Here is a 16,581-nt window from a genome sequence, read left to right as displayed (position 1 = left end):
CTGGGGGATTGAACCGCGGTCCCTGTGCTTCGCTAAGCTTGTTCTAAGTAGGTGCTTTAGACCACTGAGCCATCTCACCAGCCCCTACAACAAATATATTTTAAAGAACTTTTTTCTGTTTTAATTTTTAGTATGTTAAATGTTGATAAATGAAAAGCACATAAAAATATTTTTGAGATTGCTGATAATATTTAAGAAAATAAAGGGATTTTAAGACCAAGAAGTGTTGGGGTCAGGGAGATGGCTCACTAGAATAAGCGCATCCCTGGCAAGCACAAAGGCCTGAGTTCAATCCCCAGTTCCGGAAAAAAAAAAAGACCATGAAGTATGAGAATGACTAATAAAGAAAAACTTTTAGCTGTGGATTAACAAATGTTACATATTGAGTCTTTTTTTTTTTTTTCTTCAAATATTGGTATTTGAAGATTCTGTGTGCCAGGTAAACTCTATAAAGAAACATGATGGGAGAAATCCTGATATTTTCATTTAACAGGGAATTACAGGATGCCTACTGCATGACAAGGCATTGTAGAATACAATGTGATATACAGACATTATTTCTACTAAGACCTTATATTCTAGGAGAAAGAAAACACATTCAGCAACTGCAATCTGACGTACTATGACAAGTACAGAGTGAAACAAGGTATTCCCAATGAATCTGGGCTCTAGATGTACAACAATTTTAATTTTGTAATTCACAGAGTGGAAGTGGTGGGGTAAGAAATCTCAGAAGAGATTATCTATTTTGAGTCACAGAGAAAATGTTATTAAATGATGTAAGCTGCTCCTAGGGTTATCTTATGAAAGAAAGGTAAGTAAATGGACTAAGAATGGCCTAAATGTCCCAGAATTTAAGTACAGAGTGGGGAAGTAAAGACTATGTGCCTCTAAGTATGAGAACAGGCATGGTAGCAGAAGAGTCAATATAATAGACAACCAATGACTTTTAGCTCTTACTCTGGAGAAATCAGTCTAACAGTAAAGACTTCTGTTTCTTCTTTGAGGCAAGCAGCTAACTCAGACATGAATATTGCCAAGAACATAGTATGAAAAATGACAGAAAGCAAACAGGAAGAATGAGTCTGACCAAAAAAAAAAAAAAAAAGGCTGATTGGTCTTCTGGACATATTAATCCAAGCCAGAGATGTTAGGTATAGCATTCCATTCAAATACTAATGACAGCCACAAATGAGAGTGGTAATTTGGGAAGAAACATGAACAGCATGGAAGAATTATGAACTACACAAAATCGGTCTCATAATAGGTGAAACTTGACCAGAGGTCTCTGGACTATTTTAGGCATTCATATGAGCTCACGTCCTAGGGTACAAAGAGTCTCCACCCAAAGAAAAGAAGAACACTTCTACCTGTCTAGAAGAAAAATTTAACTGAGTTAAAGGCAGCTCTAAAGATCTTCCAGAATCCTAGCCATGCAGAAACATACCTGAGAGGTTGAGATCCGCAAGGATGACGCTGGTCAGGAACCCGTGCATGTCGAAATGAATCCTGCCATTTTTCACACTGTCAGTGATAATGGACTTCACTGAGCCAAGGGCAAGCATGCAAGCCTCGTGGATCTTCCACCTGTGAAAAGGTCACCACAGCTGGTGAAACAAACTGTACAATCAAAAACAGAGAAATATTTGCGGAAGAAGATTCAGAAAAGGACATTCCAGTATAATCTGATGCAAAGGGCCACTTATCTGTCCTTCCCCTCTAAAGTTATTAAACTGCACCAAAAAAAAAAAAAAAAGAGTATATTTAGTAACAAATTTTTGTAATTAACACAAAATAAAAATTCTTCCTTACAAGATAAAAGACATTTTGAGCAATTAATGTAAGGTTATGTATAGACCTTCTTTAGTAATTTGTATTTATTTATTTAGTACCAGGGACTAAACTTAGGACCTTGCACTTACCAAGCAAGTGCTTATGCCACTGTGCTATATCCCCAGCCCCTAGACCTTCTTTTTTTTTGTTTTTTGTTTTGGCGGAACTGGTGATTGAACTCAGGCCCTTGCGCTTGTCAGGAAAGTGCTTATTCCACTGAGCCATCTCCCCCCACCCCCCCAGACCTTCTTTAGAACAAATGATTCAAAGTAAGGCTTTGTTTGGCTCAGGTCTGATGCCTAAAACAAATCACAGGTCAGGCATCCTAACTACTTGCTCTTACCAGTGCTCAGTGCCGCTGTTTTTGGTTTGCTCAGCTTCTTGTAAATGCCGAGTGGCTGCAGCAGCCAGGGCTGCTGCACTCTCATTCTGGAAATCTGTGGCCACTGCCTAGGGAGAAAGAAGGGCTAGAAAGTGTTATGTAAATGCTTTTTAACTCAAACTGCTTTAGTCTGGACTATTAAAAGTAAATGGTACAAACTCTTTCACATATACATGCCAATTAGATGTATTAAAAATGATTTAAAATTTGAGACCATTAGTTCAGGGTCTACAATGAAACAAAGTAACATTTGTATCTGCAGAGCTTAGGCTCTGTGCAGTTAACTAGCTGCTTCCATTGGCTGTATTCAATAAGTGAAAGTGGCAGATTCAGCTACTCTACTAGCTTTTAAAACTGCCAGCCAGGTGTGGTGGGCCACACCTGTAACCTTGGCAATCAGGAGGCTGAGGCAGGAGGATCACTGTGAGTTCAAGGACAGCCTGGGCTACATAGCCAGTTTAAAGCTAGCCTTTTAAACTACATAGCAAGACTGTCTCAAAAACAACAAAAAATAAAAACCTAAAAAACCATAATCTTTCACAGATGCTTTTAAAATACTAAATGATAATAAGAAGTGATTCACTAACAAGCCTTCTGCCCAAAAGGAAACAAGTGGCAGCTTCTTCATAGCATTCCAGCCTAGGGACAATGCTATACTACTTTAGGAGACAAAGAAAACATGAGCAGAAGTTGGAATGTTCATCTATCAGTAATCTTTTTAAAAAAATTTGTCAGACTCTGGTTTGTGCTGGTGCTGTTGAAGAGTAGATAAAACAGAACGTTCTTGATTCAATTACTGTAAAACTTCATTTTCTAGGTAATTTTTTCTTTTCTTTTTTTGTGGTACTGGGGATCAAACTTGGCACCTTGCACATGCCAGGCAGGCACTTATGCTGCTGAGCTGCCTCCCTGGCCCAATTTTTTCTTTTTTAAAAAAGAGGGTTTATTTTTTGGTTTTGGTGCCAATGACCGAACCCAGAGCTTCCACATCCTTAGGCAAGTGTTCTACCGCAGAGCCAAATCCCCAGCCTCAATGTTTTCTATTTTTAAAGGCAGCATCTCATTATGTAGTTCAGACTGCCCTTGAACTTATTATGTAGACTAGGCTGGCTTCTAATTCACAGCAATGCTCTTGCCTCAGTCTCCCAAATTCTGAGATTACTGGCTCTCTGGGCAATTTTTTTTTTTTTTTTTTTTTTTTTGTATTTAGTACAGGATCTACAGTCTCACTACACAGATCAGACTTGTAATGATTCTCCTGTTTTCAGCCTCCCAAGTGCGGCACACTACCCGCCCAGTCTTCATTGCTGTCTCAGTGTGCCTTGGGGGCAGGACCAGCACAGCATGCTGGGGATTGAAGCCTGGCTGGCAGCTGTGCTCTGCCTAAGCAGGTGCTTTAGTCCATTGAGCTATAAAAAAACCCTAAAAATCTATAATTCTTATATCTAATATTTAACCTATAAATCAGAACTAGTAGCAACAACTTTGGAATCTGAGCCTCAAAATTCATCTCAGAAACTCTCTTGTATCCTCCAGAAGTCTGTGATAAAGCCACTCAGCAGTATTGTTTACTGTGGGTTCCATGTCTACCAAGAAGAGGACCCCTCAAGTGTTACTCTGTCGAATCATCAAAGTGACTCACCAGCAATAGGTCTTGAGCTGCAATTCTAACAGTATAGGAGAAAGTATCATCATCTTCATCTTCTACAAACTGTTGGGGATTGGCTGTCCATACTTTAATCTGAAAAGATGATGAAGTAAGATCTTTGTGAGACTACCAATCTGGTTCACATACTCCTTTTCATCAGACATGGGAAGACTTCATCACTTTTCATTTTAAGAAGTCTGGCCTTAAAAGTCCTTTTTTTTTGTATTTTAGGGAAGGGTCTACAGGGTGTTCAGGGTCTCACTATTAGATCCAACTTGTATGTTATCCACCTGTTTACAGCCTCCCAAGAGCTGGGATTACAGGCATGTGCGACCATGCCCAGTCTCAATTGCTGTTTCAGCGTGCCCAGGGGATGGGGACAGCACACCAGGCCCAGGGATTGAACCCCAGGCCCCTGCGCCTGCTTGTAGGTGCTTTAATCCACTGAGCTATTTGGCCATCCCAAAGTCTTTTCTTTTTGTTGTACAGAAATAAATCCCTTACCAAGGTGCAATGGTTACTATTTTCTAGAATTTGGAAGAACATTTGTTCTCTGTTACTGTCAATCAGCTATTACTCTGGGAAAATCTGATTTTCTGATTATATTAGGCCTTATGGGATATTTACTATAAAATTATGTCAGTTTTTGTGTCATTATATAGAGAAGCAACATCTTATTTTTAGATGACCAGGCTAGTGATGTAGTCACCATTTATAGGGAAGTAGTAGGTTCTGCTAAATATCAGGATCTTTGTTTGGCTAGTGGCTTTACAGAGATTTTTTTTTTTTTTAAAACAGAGATCGTCTTTATGGAGAAAGTGTTCTCCAAATCCACATTGCTAGTACAGGACCAGGAATTAAAAGAAAAAGATGTGAAAGCTTTTCTAGAACTTCATATCAAGTTATTCTCTTAGTGCCCATTTTTCAGAAATAAAATGTTTACTTCAGTGAGGCCTCACATTCATCAAGTTGCCTTCCCAAATACAAGCTGAAAACCGTCAAACATTATTTACCTGTTCCTCAGTGATTTGCATGTACAGGATAATATAGTAAATCAATTCAGGTAAGGCTTTTTTAACAGTGCTTTTGAATTTGCTATTTTCTAGTAGGGCATGGACAAACTCAAAAATGCTAAAGACGAGATTTTCAAAACCCAGGACTTCACCTATAGGAAATACACAAGAGAAGAAATTAATGTTAACAAAAGGAAAGCATGTATGCTGGAAATAAACTGTTATATTTGTGAATTAATGAATAGTCAATTTTACTTGCTAATTACCATTTCAAACTACTGGCATAGGGGTTGAAGAGTCAAAAAAGGAACTGTGAGGATAGTAAATCATTTTTTGGTTTTTCTTTTTCTTTTTATGACACAAGGTCTCACTGTATGTTAGTTCATGCTGGTCTTTAATTCACTACATAGCCCAGACTGACCTCAAACATGCAGTGCTCCTTCTGCCTCAGCTTTCCTGGTACTGGGATTATAGGTGTGCGTCATCACACCCAGTTTTTTTCTTTTTAATTATTCTTTTATATTTTGCAGTTGTGGGGATCAAATTCAGGGCCTTCAGTATACTAGGCAAGCATTCTACCACTGTATAACCCTAGCCCTCTTTTTCTATATAAGAAAATCAGAAACACTGAATTGATTTTCCAGTTTGTCTACTTTTAATTTGAAGTACTTAAAATAGAAGTGAAACTATCATCATCTGGGACTTCAAAAATCAGCAAGACACAACTCCAAACGTATGTGGATGAGATGGCCTTTAAGGAATCTGCTCCAACTCAGAAATTTTATGAGTACATGTTTTTTGCAAATACCTATCAGGATAGATTAAAGATGAGCAATTCTCAATTCTGAAAGGAAACCCAATTAGAGAGAATGAAGGCTCTAAGTTACTGGGTTTTTGTTTTTGCTTGTGTTTTGGTTTTGTTCTGTTCTTCCTCTCTGACTTCTTTTTCGAGATCCTTTTTCCCAATAACTGGTATTTTTGTCAAGATCACATAAACTACATACCATCAGAATCCACAGGATCTTCTACTTCCTCTGTGTAATTCACTTCTGTCCTCACATAAGTATGAAGAAGAGTAAAGAAACAAAACTTGCAGTTTGCTTTACACACACATTGTAAGAGAATGTTACGTACTTCAACACGAGTAGACACTTAAGAATGAACCCCAAGAATGTGAGACCCAAGGCTAGTTTCCCAACTATGGGTGGTAAGAGGGCCCTTTCCAAAAAGGATATAAAGCTGCACTCTCTGTTAGGGTGTTCCAAACAATAGGCAGAATCTGCTGCATGGAGGACACCATGTGCTTTGGGAAGTTTTTCACCAAGGCTGTCACTGCCTGAGGAGAAAAATACCCAGAATGACAATCAGTGGATTCAGACTATGCTTCTAAATGCCCAATTTCACTTACATTTACAATTTACTGTTGTAAATGTTCACCTTGAGGACCTCCATCTTAAACCCACTGTCGGACGTGGGACCATCTGGTATCTGGAGGGCCTGAACAAAGGCTTCTGTGAACTGCTGCACCACAGGAAAGATGAGGACTTTGGCTGCACCCTGACAATGGAAATCGAAGTTAATACTGGACAGACTTTTATTCTGTGGCTTCAATACACATATCACACACTGTTTTGCATACTTGGAGTTGGAACCAGGGGCCCTGCCCATGCTAGTTAAATGGTGTTCGGTGGAAGACCACTGAGACCGCTCCCCTTGAGAGAAGACAATTTGCCTCCATTTTGGTTCACCTTTGCTGTACTCCCATGTACTGATATGCAGAGATGGCTAGGGAGATGTTCAATCCCCTCCACTGGCTATAAGCAATGCAAATAGGTCTAGCACCTGATGTGTAGCTTTTGTAGCAAAACACAGGTCTGTGAACCTTGCCTAAGGCTTCCTCCTATTAAGCATGAGTTAAGCCAAGAGACACTGCTGTTGGCTGGGATAGAGCTTCAAGAAAGAGGAATGATGTCCAAAAACGACTAAGGCCAGACACCAGAACTAAAGCAGCCAATCTAAAACACCAGATACTAGAGCCGGGGGAGATAGCTCAGTGGCTTAAGCGCCTGCCTGGCAAGGCAAGTGCAAGGTACTGAGTTTAATCCCCAGCACATCCCCCAAACCTCAATATGTCTTCAAACTGTGTTATACAGATTGCTTCAAACTTAAGAGGCTAATTGTCCATGCTCTTTCTACACACCTCTCTCTGTACATTGCAGAGGTGCCCGTGTTCTTACTACCTGGCCCAGCTCACAGAACTTACATAGTTCTTGCCAACCATGGTCACTCAACTCTGAGCTACTGTCCTCTTCAAAAATTAATAAAAGAGCCGAGGAGATGGCTTAATGGAATAAGCGCTTCCCTGGCAAGCTCAAGGGCCTGAGTTCAATCCCCAGTTCCGCAAAAAAAAAAAAAAAAAAAAAAAAAAAGAATTAATAAAACCCAGCTTTGGCCCTGGTTCCCAATGGTCTCTGAATCCCTTTGGCTCGCCATAACTGCAGAGATAAAGACATATCTATGGTTACGGGGACCTGATTCTTCACCACAGTTCACTTAAAAGTTATTATATTAGGCCACTTTTCTATAACTGTTTCTGAATCCCAGGAATCAGTATTTTTCAGGTAGCTCTGTTTCATATGAGATTCATAAAACAAATGTTCTAGGGAAGCTAATCTGAAAAGGATATAGGATAAGGTGTTTTAAGAAATACACTATATGTAAATTTAAAAATTTAATCAAAATGTTAAGTCTATCTACAATGTTGGTTATGACAATGAGGCACTGCTTTGCTGTCATGGAAGGCATTAATAATTTTTTTTTTTTTTTTTGAGACAGAGTTTCATTATGTAGCTCAGGTTGGGCTTGAACTCACAGCAATCTTTCTGCCTCAGCCTTCCCAGTGCTGGGAATACAGGCATGTGCCACCACACCCAGCTGGAAGGTATTAATAAAAGACTGTTAAGCATGAAGTCTATAAATTTCTCAAAGGCTAACTTACCTTTTCTAGCTCCTCCATGTTACAGATCATATGGGCACAAGTGGTAAAAATTTCCACAGCTCGGGAACGGGTTCGAATACCATATACCTAGGAAAAAGGTTACAGAACATCCATGAAACTGGTGTGTGTGTGTGTGTGTGTGTGTGTGCACGTGCGTGTGTATGTGTGTGTGTAACTACACGTAAGACTATGACTGATCAATCCTTACATGAGATTAGATTTCCTACAGAGATGGAAAACATTTATTCATGTTTGAAAGAAACTTGCAATTCAGAAAATATAAGGAAGGAAAATACAATGTCATAACTTTTTGGAATTTGCCTTCTTTAAAGGCTTTTGTAGATTGACTTAGTTAAAATGGCCAATGAGGAGTGGTGAGACAGCTCAGCAGACTAATCACCTGCTTGGGCAAACACAAGAACTAGGGTTCTTGGGCTGGGGAGATAGCTCAGTAGAATAGGCACTTGCCTGACAAGCACAGGGACCTGAGTTCAATCCCCAGTACCACAAAAAAAAAAAAAAAAACAAAAAAAAAACCCAAAACTAGGTTTCTATCATGAAGCGCCTGCTTAACCAAGCACAGGGATTGAGGTTTGATCCCTGGCACCACATATAGTACTGGCCCTGGCCCTGCCCCCGGGGAACACAGAGCCCCCCAGAGACTGGGCATGGTGGTACATGCCTGTAATCCCAGTGACGGGGAGGCTGAAAACAGGAGGCTCACTATGAGTCCAGCTACATAGTAATACCCTGTACAGAATACATAAAAATAAAATAAAATGGCCAATGAATGTCTTTTTTTTTTCTTCTTTCAAGGTGCTGGGAAATAAATCAAGGGCTTCACAAATGCCAAGCATGTACTTTCCCACTGAGCTATAGTCCCAGCTCTAAATGTACTTCTTTTAAAATGCACACTATTGATTTGGGGCAGAAGAACAGGGAAATTAAAACATTACCCATCATACATATACCTTATTGTGAATGAGTTACCATTCATATACAGATTGATATTCAAATACATATCTGGCATATTAAGGGTCTATGAGTGTGGTGGTAGACACCTATACTCTCAGCACTCTGGAGGCTGAGGCAGGAGGATTGCAAATTACATCCCATGCCAGGAAACTTAGCAGGACCCTGTGTCAAAATATAAAATAAAAAAGGGTTGGGAAGGTTCTTCAGTGTAAAAGCCCTGGGTTCAATCTCCAATACCACACACTTAACCAAAATGGTCTACTTGTGCAACGAAGTGACAGACTACCTCTAAATCCTTAACAGGAGGCTAGAGGCAGCAATGAAGGCTCTAGACACTTTGAGATTAGAGGAAGCCATGAGGTATGAGGTACATGAAGATGTATTTTAGCTGTGTTACTCTTTCATCAAAGGCTGCCTATAGCTGTGAGTGAAAATGCCTATGTTTAATTCAGATTCTGATCTAGATTTTCTTTTCTTTTTCTTTCTTTTTTTTTTTTTTTGTGTGGAACTGGGGGATGAACTCAGGCCCTTGTGCTTGCCAGACAAGTGCTTATTTTACTGAGCCATCTCCCTGGCCCCATGATCTAGATTTTTATCAGTTTGAGTCTTCAGGTATAGGGATTAATGACGAACAAATGTACTTCTTTTAAAATGCACACAATTGATTTGGGGCAGAAGAACAGGGAAATTAAAACGTTACCCATCATACATATACCTTATTATGAATGAGTTACCATTCATATACAGGTTGATATTCAAATATTTGTATATTAACAATCTTGTACCTGTAAGGTGAAAGCTAACCAGAGCCTGAACACCCCTTTTTGTTGAAATCAGGGAGCTGAGATTCCCTACCTCTGCCATGGTGAAGATCTTATACATCTCTGGGAGAATGACAGGGGCAACAAGAGGCATCTGTGTGTCTGTCACTTCTCGAGTGAACTCTACAAAGAAAAGAGTCGTATCATCAAAATGTAAGACATTATGTGAAGTTTCAAAATATTTCTAGGTAGTATTTCATATCAGCATACAAAGACACTGACCTAGTGGCCTTCATCTTGAGCCAGGAAAAGCAACTAATACAACACTCAACTATCTTGGGTAACATCAATCTCTATGAGTCAAATGAATCAAATATTCAAGGTTGTATCTTCTTTACTAGCTGTGACTTCTCCATGAAGAATAAACCATGACCTTTGAAGAGCAAGTGCTATTTTATTAGACAGCCTAGGACTTAGACCAAGTAAGTATGATGGATACTTATTAATGATGATAAGTTCTGCATGCAGCTTTATTTATTTTTTGCAGAACCAGTTATTTATTTGGTATAGTGAATTGAACTCAGGGCCTCGCACTTACCAGGCAGGTGCTGTGCCACTGAGCTATATCCCTGGCTCATACAATTTAATCCTACTGATAAAGTAAATGCCTTTTTTACTTTTCTGTGATCATTCCTAGTAGTCTCAATTTATTCACACTTTATAGGAGTTATTTTTTTGGAAACAAGGTCTTACTATGTTGCTTTAACTGAACTTAATCACTAGATCTTTCTGTTTTAGCCTTCTGAGTAGTTGTAATTACAGGCGTGTATTACTGTGCCTGGCCACATTTTATAGGTTTAAAGTTCAATATAAGTTTTTTGAGGTCATTCAGCAAGGCAAAAAAGGTTAGAATGCCAACATTACAATCTTTAGAATTCTTTGATATTTAGGGAAAGACATACCTCTGGAATCAAGAATTTTAATTCTTATATGTTATGCTTGCATTTCCTCCACACCATGAGACTTAAGTTTTCTTTTATAAATAATACAAGTAATTGAGAAACTTCAATAAAAGACAGGAATATATCTATATATCTATATCTCCCTCTAAGAGGATGGGTACAATAGTGCATAGTGTGACCCCACCCACTCAGAAGGCTGAGATAGAGTGATTATTTAAGCACAGGAGTTCAGGGCAAGCCTGGGCAATACAGAAAGATCCTACCTCAAAAGCAAAACCCAAAAACAAACAAACAAAAAAGCCCAAAAACATACTGAAGAGAATCAGTCTTATTATCCTAGTGGCTCTGATGTACACATTAATGTTCTATCTTTTTAATTTTTAAAAATCATTCATTCATTCATTCATTCATTCATTCACTTAATACAGGGTTCACTACGCAGCTCAGATTGGTAGTGATCCTCCTGTCTCAGCCTCCCTAGCCCTGGGATTACAGGTGTGCACCACCACATCAGGTCTCTGTGGCTGGCTTGGCAGGCCTGGGGGTGGGACTGGCAAGGAATGTGTGGCTGGGGATCAAATCTCAGTACCTGCACCTGGCTAAAGCAGGCACTTAGTCTGCTGAGCTATCTCCCTGGCCCCTCTTCTGCTATCTTTATACACACCTGAGTTGCTATTTTCAGAGTTCACATAATTTGCCCTCCTCTGAAAATGTGTGAAGCAGTTATTTAGGAATGGAAGTTGGCTGCAGTCCACTGTGTCTGATGACTCCATTACAAAAGGATACAAATTTCCCTACCAGTTCTTTCCCTTGGCTAACAGACAAATGACCTCACTGAATAGTAATTTCCTTGGTCAACTACAGTGAGGACTTTTCAGAATTCCAACCAAGATAAATGTACAATCTTCCTTTTTCTCCAGGTTTATCAAAAAGAAGCCATTGTGTTAGTAGATTAGCAAAGAGTAGGCTTCCTTTCATTGATAGAAAATGTATCTGTTGCCATCCTGGCACTATGATGCTAAAAATAAAGAACCTGAAAGTCCAATTCCATGAATATGTATAATCATTGAATAAGGAATCATAAAGGAGAAGCAGGGGAAAGGAGAAGGAAGTGAAAACTCTGAACAAGAAACATTTGATTTTTTTTTGTAAGCCTGTATTGTATCTGAGCTGAAAACTGAAGTTTTGTCAAGAGTAATCAATGAGAATTTAAGCGGGCAGCTTAAAAAGGCAGCTGGGGAATGTAAAGAGGATGTTCTAAAGCAGACAGAGCACTTGCTTTTTTTCTGAGACAAGGTCTCAATACTTAGTCTAGGCTAGCCTTAAACTCGCTATGTAGCTCATGCTGGCCTCTAACTCACAGCAGTCCTTCTGCTTCAGTCTCCTGAGTGCTGGGATTACAAGCATGAGCTATCACACCTAGTTTGAGGATTTTTTTTTTTTTTTTTTTTAACATATTTGGTTGTTGCAGGGTCTCATTACACAGCTTAGACTCATGGTGATCCTCCTGCTTTCAGCCTCTCCAGCACTGGGATTACAGGTGTGCACCACCACACCCGGACTCTGGCTAGTTCAGCCTGCCCTGGCAACGGGGCCGGAGTGGCATGTGGTGCTGGGGATAGAACTGCAGTCCCTGTGCTTGCCTAAGCAAGTGCTTTAGTCTGCTGAGCTATCTCATTGGCCCTCAAGGATTTGCTTTTGACACAATTATCATCAACTACCATTAGTATTACTTGAGCTAGTTAAGAGTCAGCTTATATGCTAACCTCAGTAAACTTAAGATTTGAAGAGTAAACCTGGCATTCAGAATAGCTCATACAGTTCAAGGTATGCTAGCAGGTCACACAGATACAGATAAAATACAGGCGGGATGTTTCCTATAATAGGGGGGATGAGTGATTTCTAAAATGTACAGATTTCTTTTCCTTTTTTTTTCTTTTCAAGCCCTGGCTGACCTTGAACCTTGAACTCACAATCCTCCTGCCTCAGTCTCCTGACTGATATGATTAAAAGCCTGTGCCACTATGTCCAGTTCAGATAAGGATCTCTTGGAGGATTTCCTACTGTCTTCATCTTAAGAGGACTGGAAGCAGAGCAGAACTCACAAAGCACTGGGAAATTCAGGCGATATGTAAGGACAGAGGAAAGCAGGTTCTGGCCGGAATGACAGATCAGTCAGCCTTACAACAGGTACTCACCAAATCTCCCTGCACTCAAAGTCAGAAGTACTTTCATCAGTCTCAGAGAAAAGACACCAAAGACTAGTCTCTCAATTTGCTAAATACTGGTCAGGATAATATAGGTATATGGTTTTATATCTTTTTTTTCTTAGACTCCTCCCTCCCCCCTTCTCTCCCTTCCCTCCCTGCCTCCTCCCTCCTCTCCCTCTCCCTTCCCTCCTTGCCTCCTCCCTCCTCTCCCTCTCCCTTCCCTCTTTGCCTCCCCTCTCCTCTCCCTTTCCCTTTCTCTGTTTCTCCCTCCCTCCCCCCTTCCCCCTCTTTCCTTCTTGGCAGGGTTTCACTACCCAAGTCATGCTGGTCTTGAACTTACTATGCTGTGTACACTGGCCTTGAATTCATAGCAACCCTCCTGCCTCAGCTTTCTGAGTGCTGGGATTATAGGCATGTGTCACTATTCCCAGCTTTTTCATATATTTCTGTAAAAATTCTGTTTGACTTCTTTTTTCATTTGACTTTTTTTCCCCAGCACTAGTGCTAGGGCTGGAATTCAGGGCCTCATGCACGCTAGGCATGATTCTACCACTGAGCTATGTCCCCAGTCTCTTCCACCCATAAGTAATAAGGTTTCATGGTAAAAGCAGTACTATGCCACTTAACTTCTTAAAAAGAGCCAAGGAAAATGGAAGGCAGATGTGGAGGTAAAAACTAGGAGAATAGTACTTGTAAAAATCTAGAGAAGAAGAATAGCATTTGTAGCAAGTCTGTTTGGGCCACTCTATCACACAGCTTCTTGTAAGGCCTCCTGTCATTTGGGATCCAAATACCAATACCAGGAAAAAGGCTTCAGGTACCTGTCAGCACACGCATGGCTCCATGAACTGCATTTAAGTCTCCGCTCACCAACATCTCCATAAGTAGGTTGAAGAGCTGAGGCCAGGCTTCAGGCCAATCCCAGTGGGCAATGGCTGACACTGCATAGGCAACACTAGAGCGCACTTTGCTTATTGATTCTCTCAACCCATTGGGTAGTAGCTCCCGAATAACAATTTTTGCCTGAGGAAAAAAGGCTTGCAATTAGAGAAGGTTGTACACAACTAGTACAGCCCAGTCCAGTTTGGAACTATGTTAGATTAAAAAACAAAATACCCATGAGAAAACTGCATATCTGTAGAAAATTTCTACATGAAAAGTTGACAATTCATTCAGAGTTTATCTGTGATCTCTAAACTTATACTGCCCAATATAGTAGCCACTAGCTCCAAGTGGTTAATTAAATAAAATTAAAATTCAGTTCCTCAGTTGCAAGACCCAGATTTTAAGTGCTCAAAAAGGCACTGCAGGTTTCATATTGGACATCCCAGATCCAAAACACTTCCATATCTGCAGAAGGCTCTGAAGAACAGTGTTATCTTAGAACCTGTATCTTAATAATTTGTGGGGGCCCAAGATGGTGGGCAACATTTTAACTAGGTAAAAACACGGTTCCACTTAACACTCAAGCCTTTTGAAGTTGGCAGTTTAAGTCAAATTTTAGAGATTTAGGAAACTGAGGCTTAGCAGTTAATTATGCTTCCAATGATCTCACAGCCTATAGAGAGTAGAAATGGAGTTTGAACACAGGCCAGCATAAGGCTTAAGCTCTCTTACTTTATTGCACAATGCCCAAAAGGTCAGCTACCAATCTCCTTTTCTGCCAGATCCACTCTCCCCCATTGCGCCAGAAATTGAATCCAGGGTCTTGCACCTGTTAGGGAAGCCCTCCACCACTGATCTATATCCCTAACCCTTTTGTCTTGTCAAAGAATTCTAATAGCCTAATCTCTTAAGATAGTCTCTCAAATCTTTTTTTTAAATTATGTATTTGGTACAAGGTCTACAGGGTCTCACTATGTTGATCATCAGACTTGTAGTGATTTTCCTGTTTTTAGCCTCCCAAGTACTGGGATTACAGGCACATACCACCATGCCTAGTCTCAATCACCATCTTAAGTGCACCCCGGGGGCGGGGCCAGGACGGCACACTGGGGATTGAACCCTGGCTGCTGTGCTCTACCTAAGCTGGTGCTTTAGTCCACTGAGCTATCTCATCGGCCCTAGTCCCTCAAATCTTGGAAGGCAGATTAACCAAGCAATTGTCCTTACCCTTTCTGTAGTCTCAGGAGGCCTAAACTTCTCTGACTGGGCACACCAGTGAGTCTCCACATACTGTTTCAAGATAACTGATGCCAGCTGTGAAGAGAGTAAGCCAAGAAGTACAGCAGAAAGACTTCTTACACATAACCACATAAATGGCTTGATGCATTTGAATCATACTTAAATCTAGTAAAAAATCGTACTATTTATAAATTGGCCTTACCTATAAGCAAATTTTATCACCACGTAAAAGGAAATTACTTATAAATTGGGCCAGTCTGGACTTACCTGACGGATTGCCAGTGCCCCCTGGGGATCGACAGTCAGTTCTGCCAAGTGAACACCAAATTCTGAAAGAGAAAAACTTTACCGTAAGTTTAACAGCATCTAGAAAGCCCTAGCAATTTACCAAGCTCCAAACCCTGATACCATAGAAAGGATTTCATAATGAGAGTTGACCCATTGCTTCCAGAAGTCCTTATAACAGTCAAAACTGATTTCTTCTAGATAAAAGAAAAAAGGTGGCCTGCAGGGAATGGTTCCTCACAATATACAGCTCCAAATCCCTCTTATTTTCTCTTATCATTGCATAGCATCTTCCAGCTACCCTCCCTTCTGAGATAGTAACACCTTCCTCTCAGACCAATGAATATAGTAACTAACAAAACTGGGACTATGTAACCCCAAGGAAAACTTAAAAGGTAAGATTCAGGAGTTGCCCAGAAAACTATTTTGTCATAAAGAAGAATAAACTTGAGCCATCTGTAGAAAAATGGATGCACCTTGAGACCAAAACGTTAAGTAAAATAAGTCAGACACACAAGCTTAAGTTTCACATGGTTTCTCTTACATGAAAACCCCAAAACTTAAATAAAGAGCAAAATAAAAAATACATAATAGGAAATAGGGAGATAGATCTTTTACTAAAAGGTGACGTGGGAGTGGGAGAGATAAAAACATAATTAAAATGTTATATACATGAACCTACTCCTTCTGAGGAATGTAACCATTATATACTTCAAATATGTACCAATAACAATTTTTAAAAAGGAATTCCCCAGTACATACTACCATTTACAAGATAATGAAGTCTAAGAAAACCTGGCTCCAACAGTCTTATTTCAAAAATATGTTGAATAGTTTTCATTAATTAATGCATAGTAATTTTGAGATGCATGTTAAGAGGGTATAAGGAACCTTCATCCCAAATGAAAGTATAGGTTGGATTTAGACCTGCAAAGAAATTAATTATTGGGGCTGGTGAGATGGCTCAGTGGTCTAAAGCACCTACTTAAAACAAGCTTAGCAGAGCACAGGGACCTCAGTTCAATCCCCCAGCACCACATGCCAGCCAGCCCCGCCCCCTGGTGGGCTGAGCTGGCCACACACACACATAAATAAATAAAAAAAAATTAAAAAAAATACTATCAGCATATTGGTTACTATTGCATTCTCCCAAAAATACAAATTATTCCTTGCTAGAAAGACATTAATTTTTTCTTTTTTTAAAAGAATATGAAATATAAAAGGGAGCATTAGAGATGATACAAATTTTCATGAAACAAAGGAATAGGAATTCAACAATTGTTGTGTTGAATGATGCTATCTTCAAATTAGTTGTCAAGGTTACCAGATATAAACCTGTAAAGATAAGTTAAAAAAAAGAGAACAAAACACCATAAAAGAAGAAAGTCAC

At 39.8% G+C, this 16,581-nt stretch overlaps 1 protein-coding gene across 3 annotated transcripts in view; it reads right to left on the bottom strand.

Moving 5' to 3' along the window:
* The window catches only part of Ipo9 (importin 9), a 53,437-nt gene that overhangs the window by 17,907 nt on the left and 18,949 nt on the right, over nucleotides 1–16,581 (bottom strand). For all 3 annotated transcript variants that reach the window (XM_023707965.1, XM_004625344.3, XM_023707960.1), the window contains 12 exons: nucleotides 15,174–15,235; nucleotides 14,895–14,981; nucleotides 13,604–13,805; nucleotides 9,705–9,793; nucleotides 7,875–7,961; nucleotides 6,314–6,433; nucleotides 6,112–6,212; nucleotides 5,881–5,939; nucleotides 4,877–5,028; nucleotides 3,858–3,956; nucleotides 2,177–2,283; nucleotides 1,448–1,587 (listed from right to left, as the gene is read on the bottom strand). In XM_023707965.1, coding sequence (XP_023563733.1) covers nucleotides 1,448–1,587; nucleotides 2,177–2,283; nucleotides 3,858–3,956; nucleotides 4,877–5,028; nucleotides 5,881–5,939; nucleotides 6,112–6,212; nucleotides 6,314–6,433; nucleotides 7,875–7,961; nucleotides 9,705–9,793; nucleotides 13,604–13,664 — 1,015 coding nt within the window. In that variant the 5' untranslated portion in view covers nucleotides 13,665–13,805; nucleotides 14,895–14,981; nucleotides 15,174–15,235. The remainder of the gene's footprint in view (nucleotides 1–1,447; nucleotides 1,588–2,176; nucleotides 2,284–3,857; nucleotides 3,957–4,876; nucleotides 5,029–5,880; nucleotides 5,940–6,111; nucleotides 6,213–6,313; nucleotides 6,434–7,874; nucleotides 7,962–9,704; nucleotides 9,794–13,603; nucleotides 13,806–14,894; nucleotides 14,982–15,173; nucleotides 15,236–16,581) is intronic.

This window comes from Octodon degus, unplaced genomic scaffold, assembly GCF_000260255.1.
Source record: "Octodon degus isolate 3935 unplaced genomic scaffold, OctDeg1.0 scaffold00009, whole genome shotgun sequence".
Taxonomy (NCBI): domain Eukaryota; kingdom Metazoa; phylum Chordata; class Mammalia; order Rodentia; family Octodontidae; genus Octodon; species Octodon degus.
This window is presented reverse-complemented; position numbering and strand designations above follow the sequence as displayed.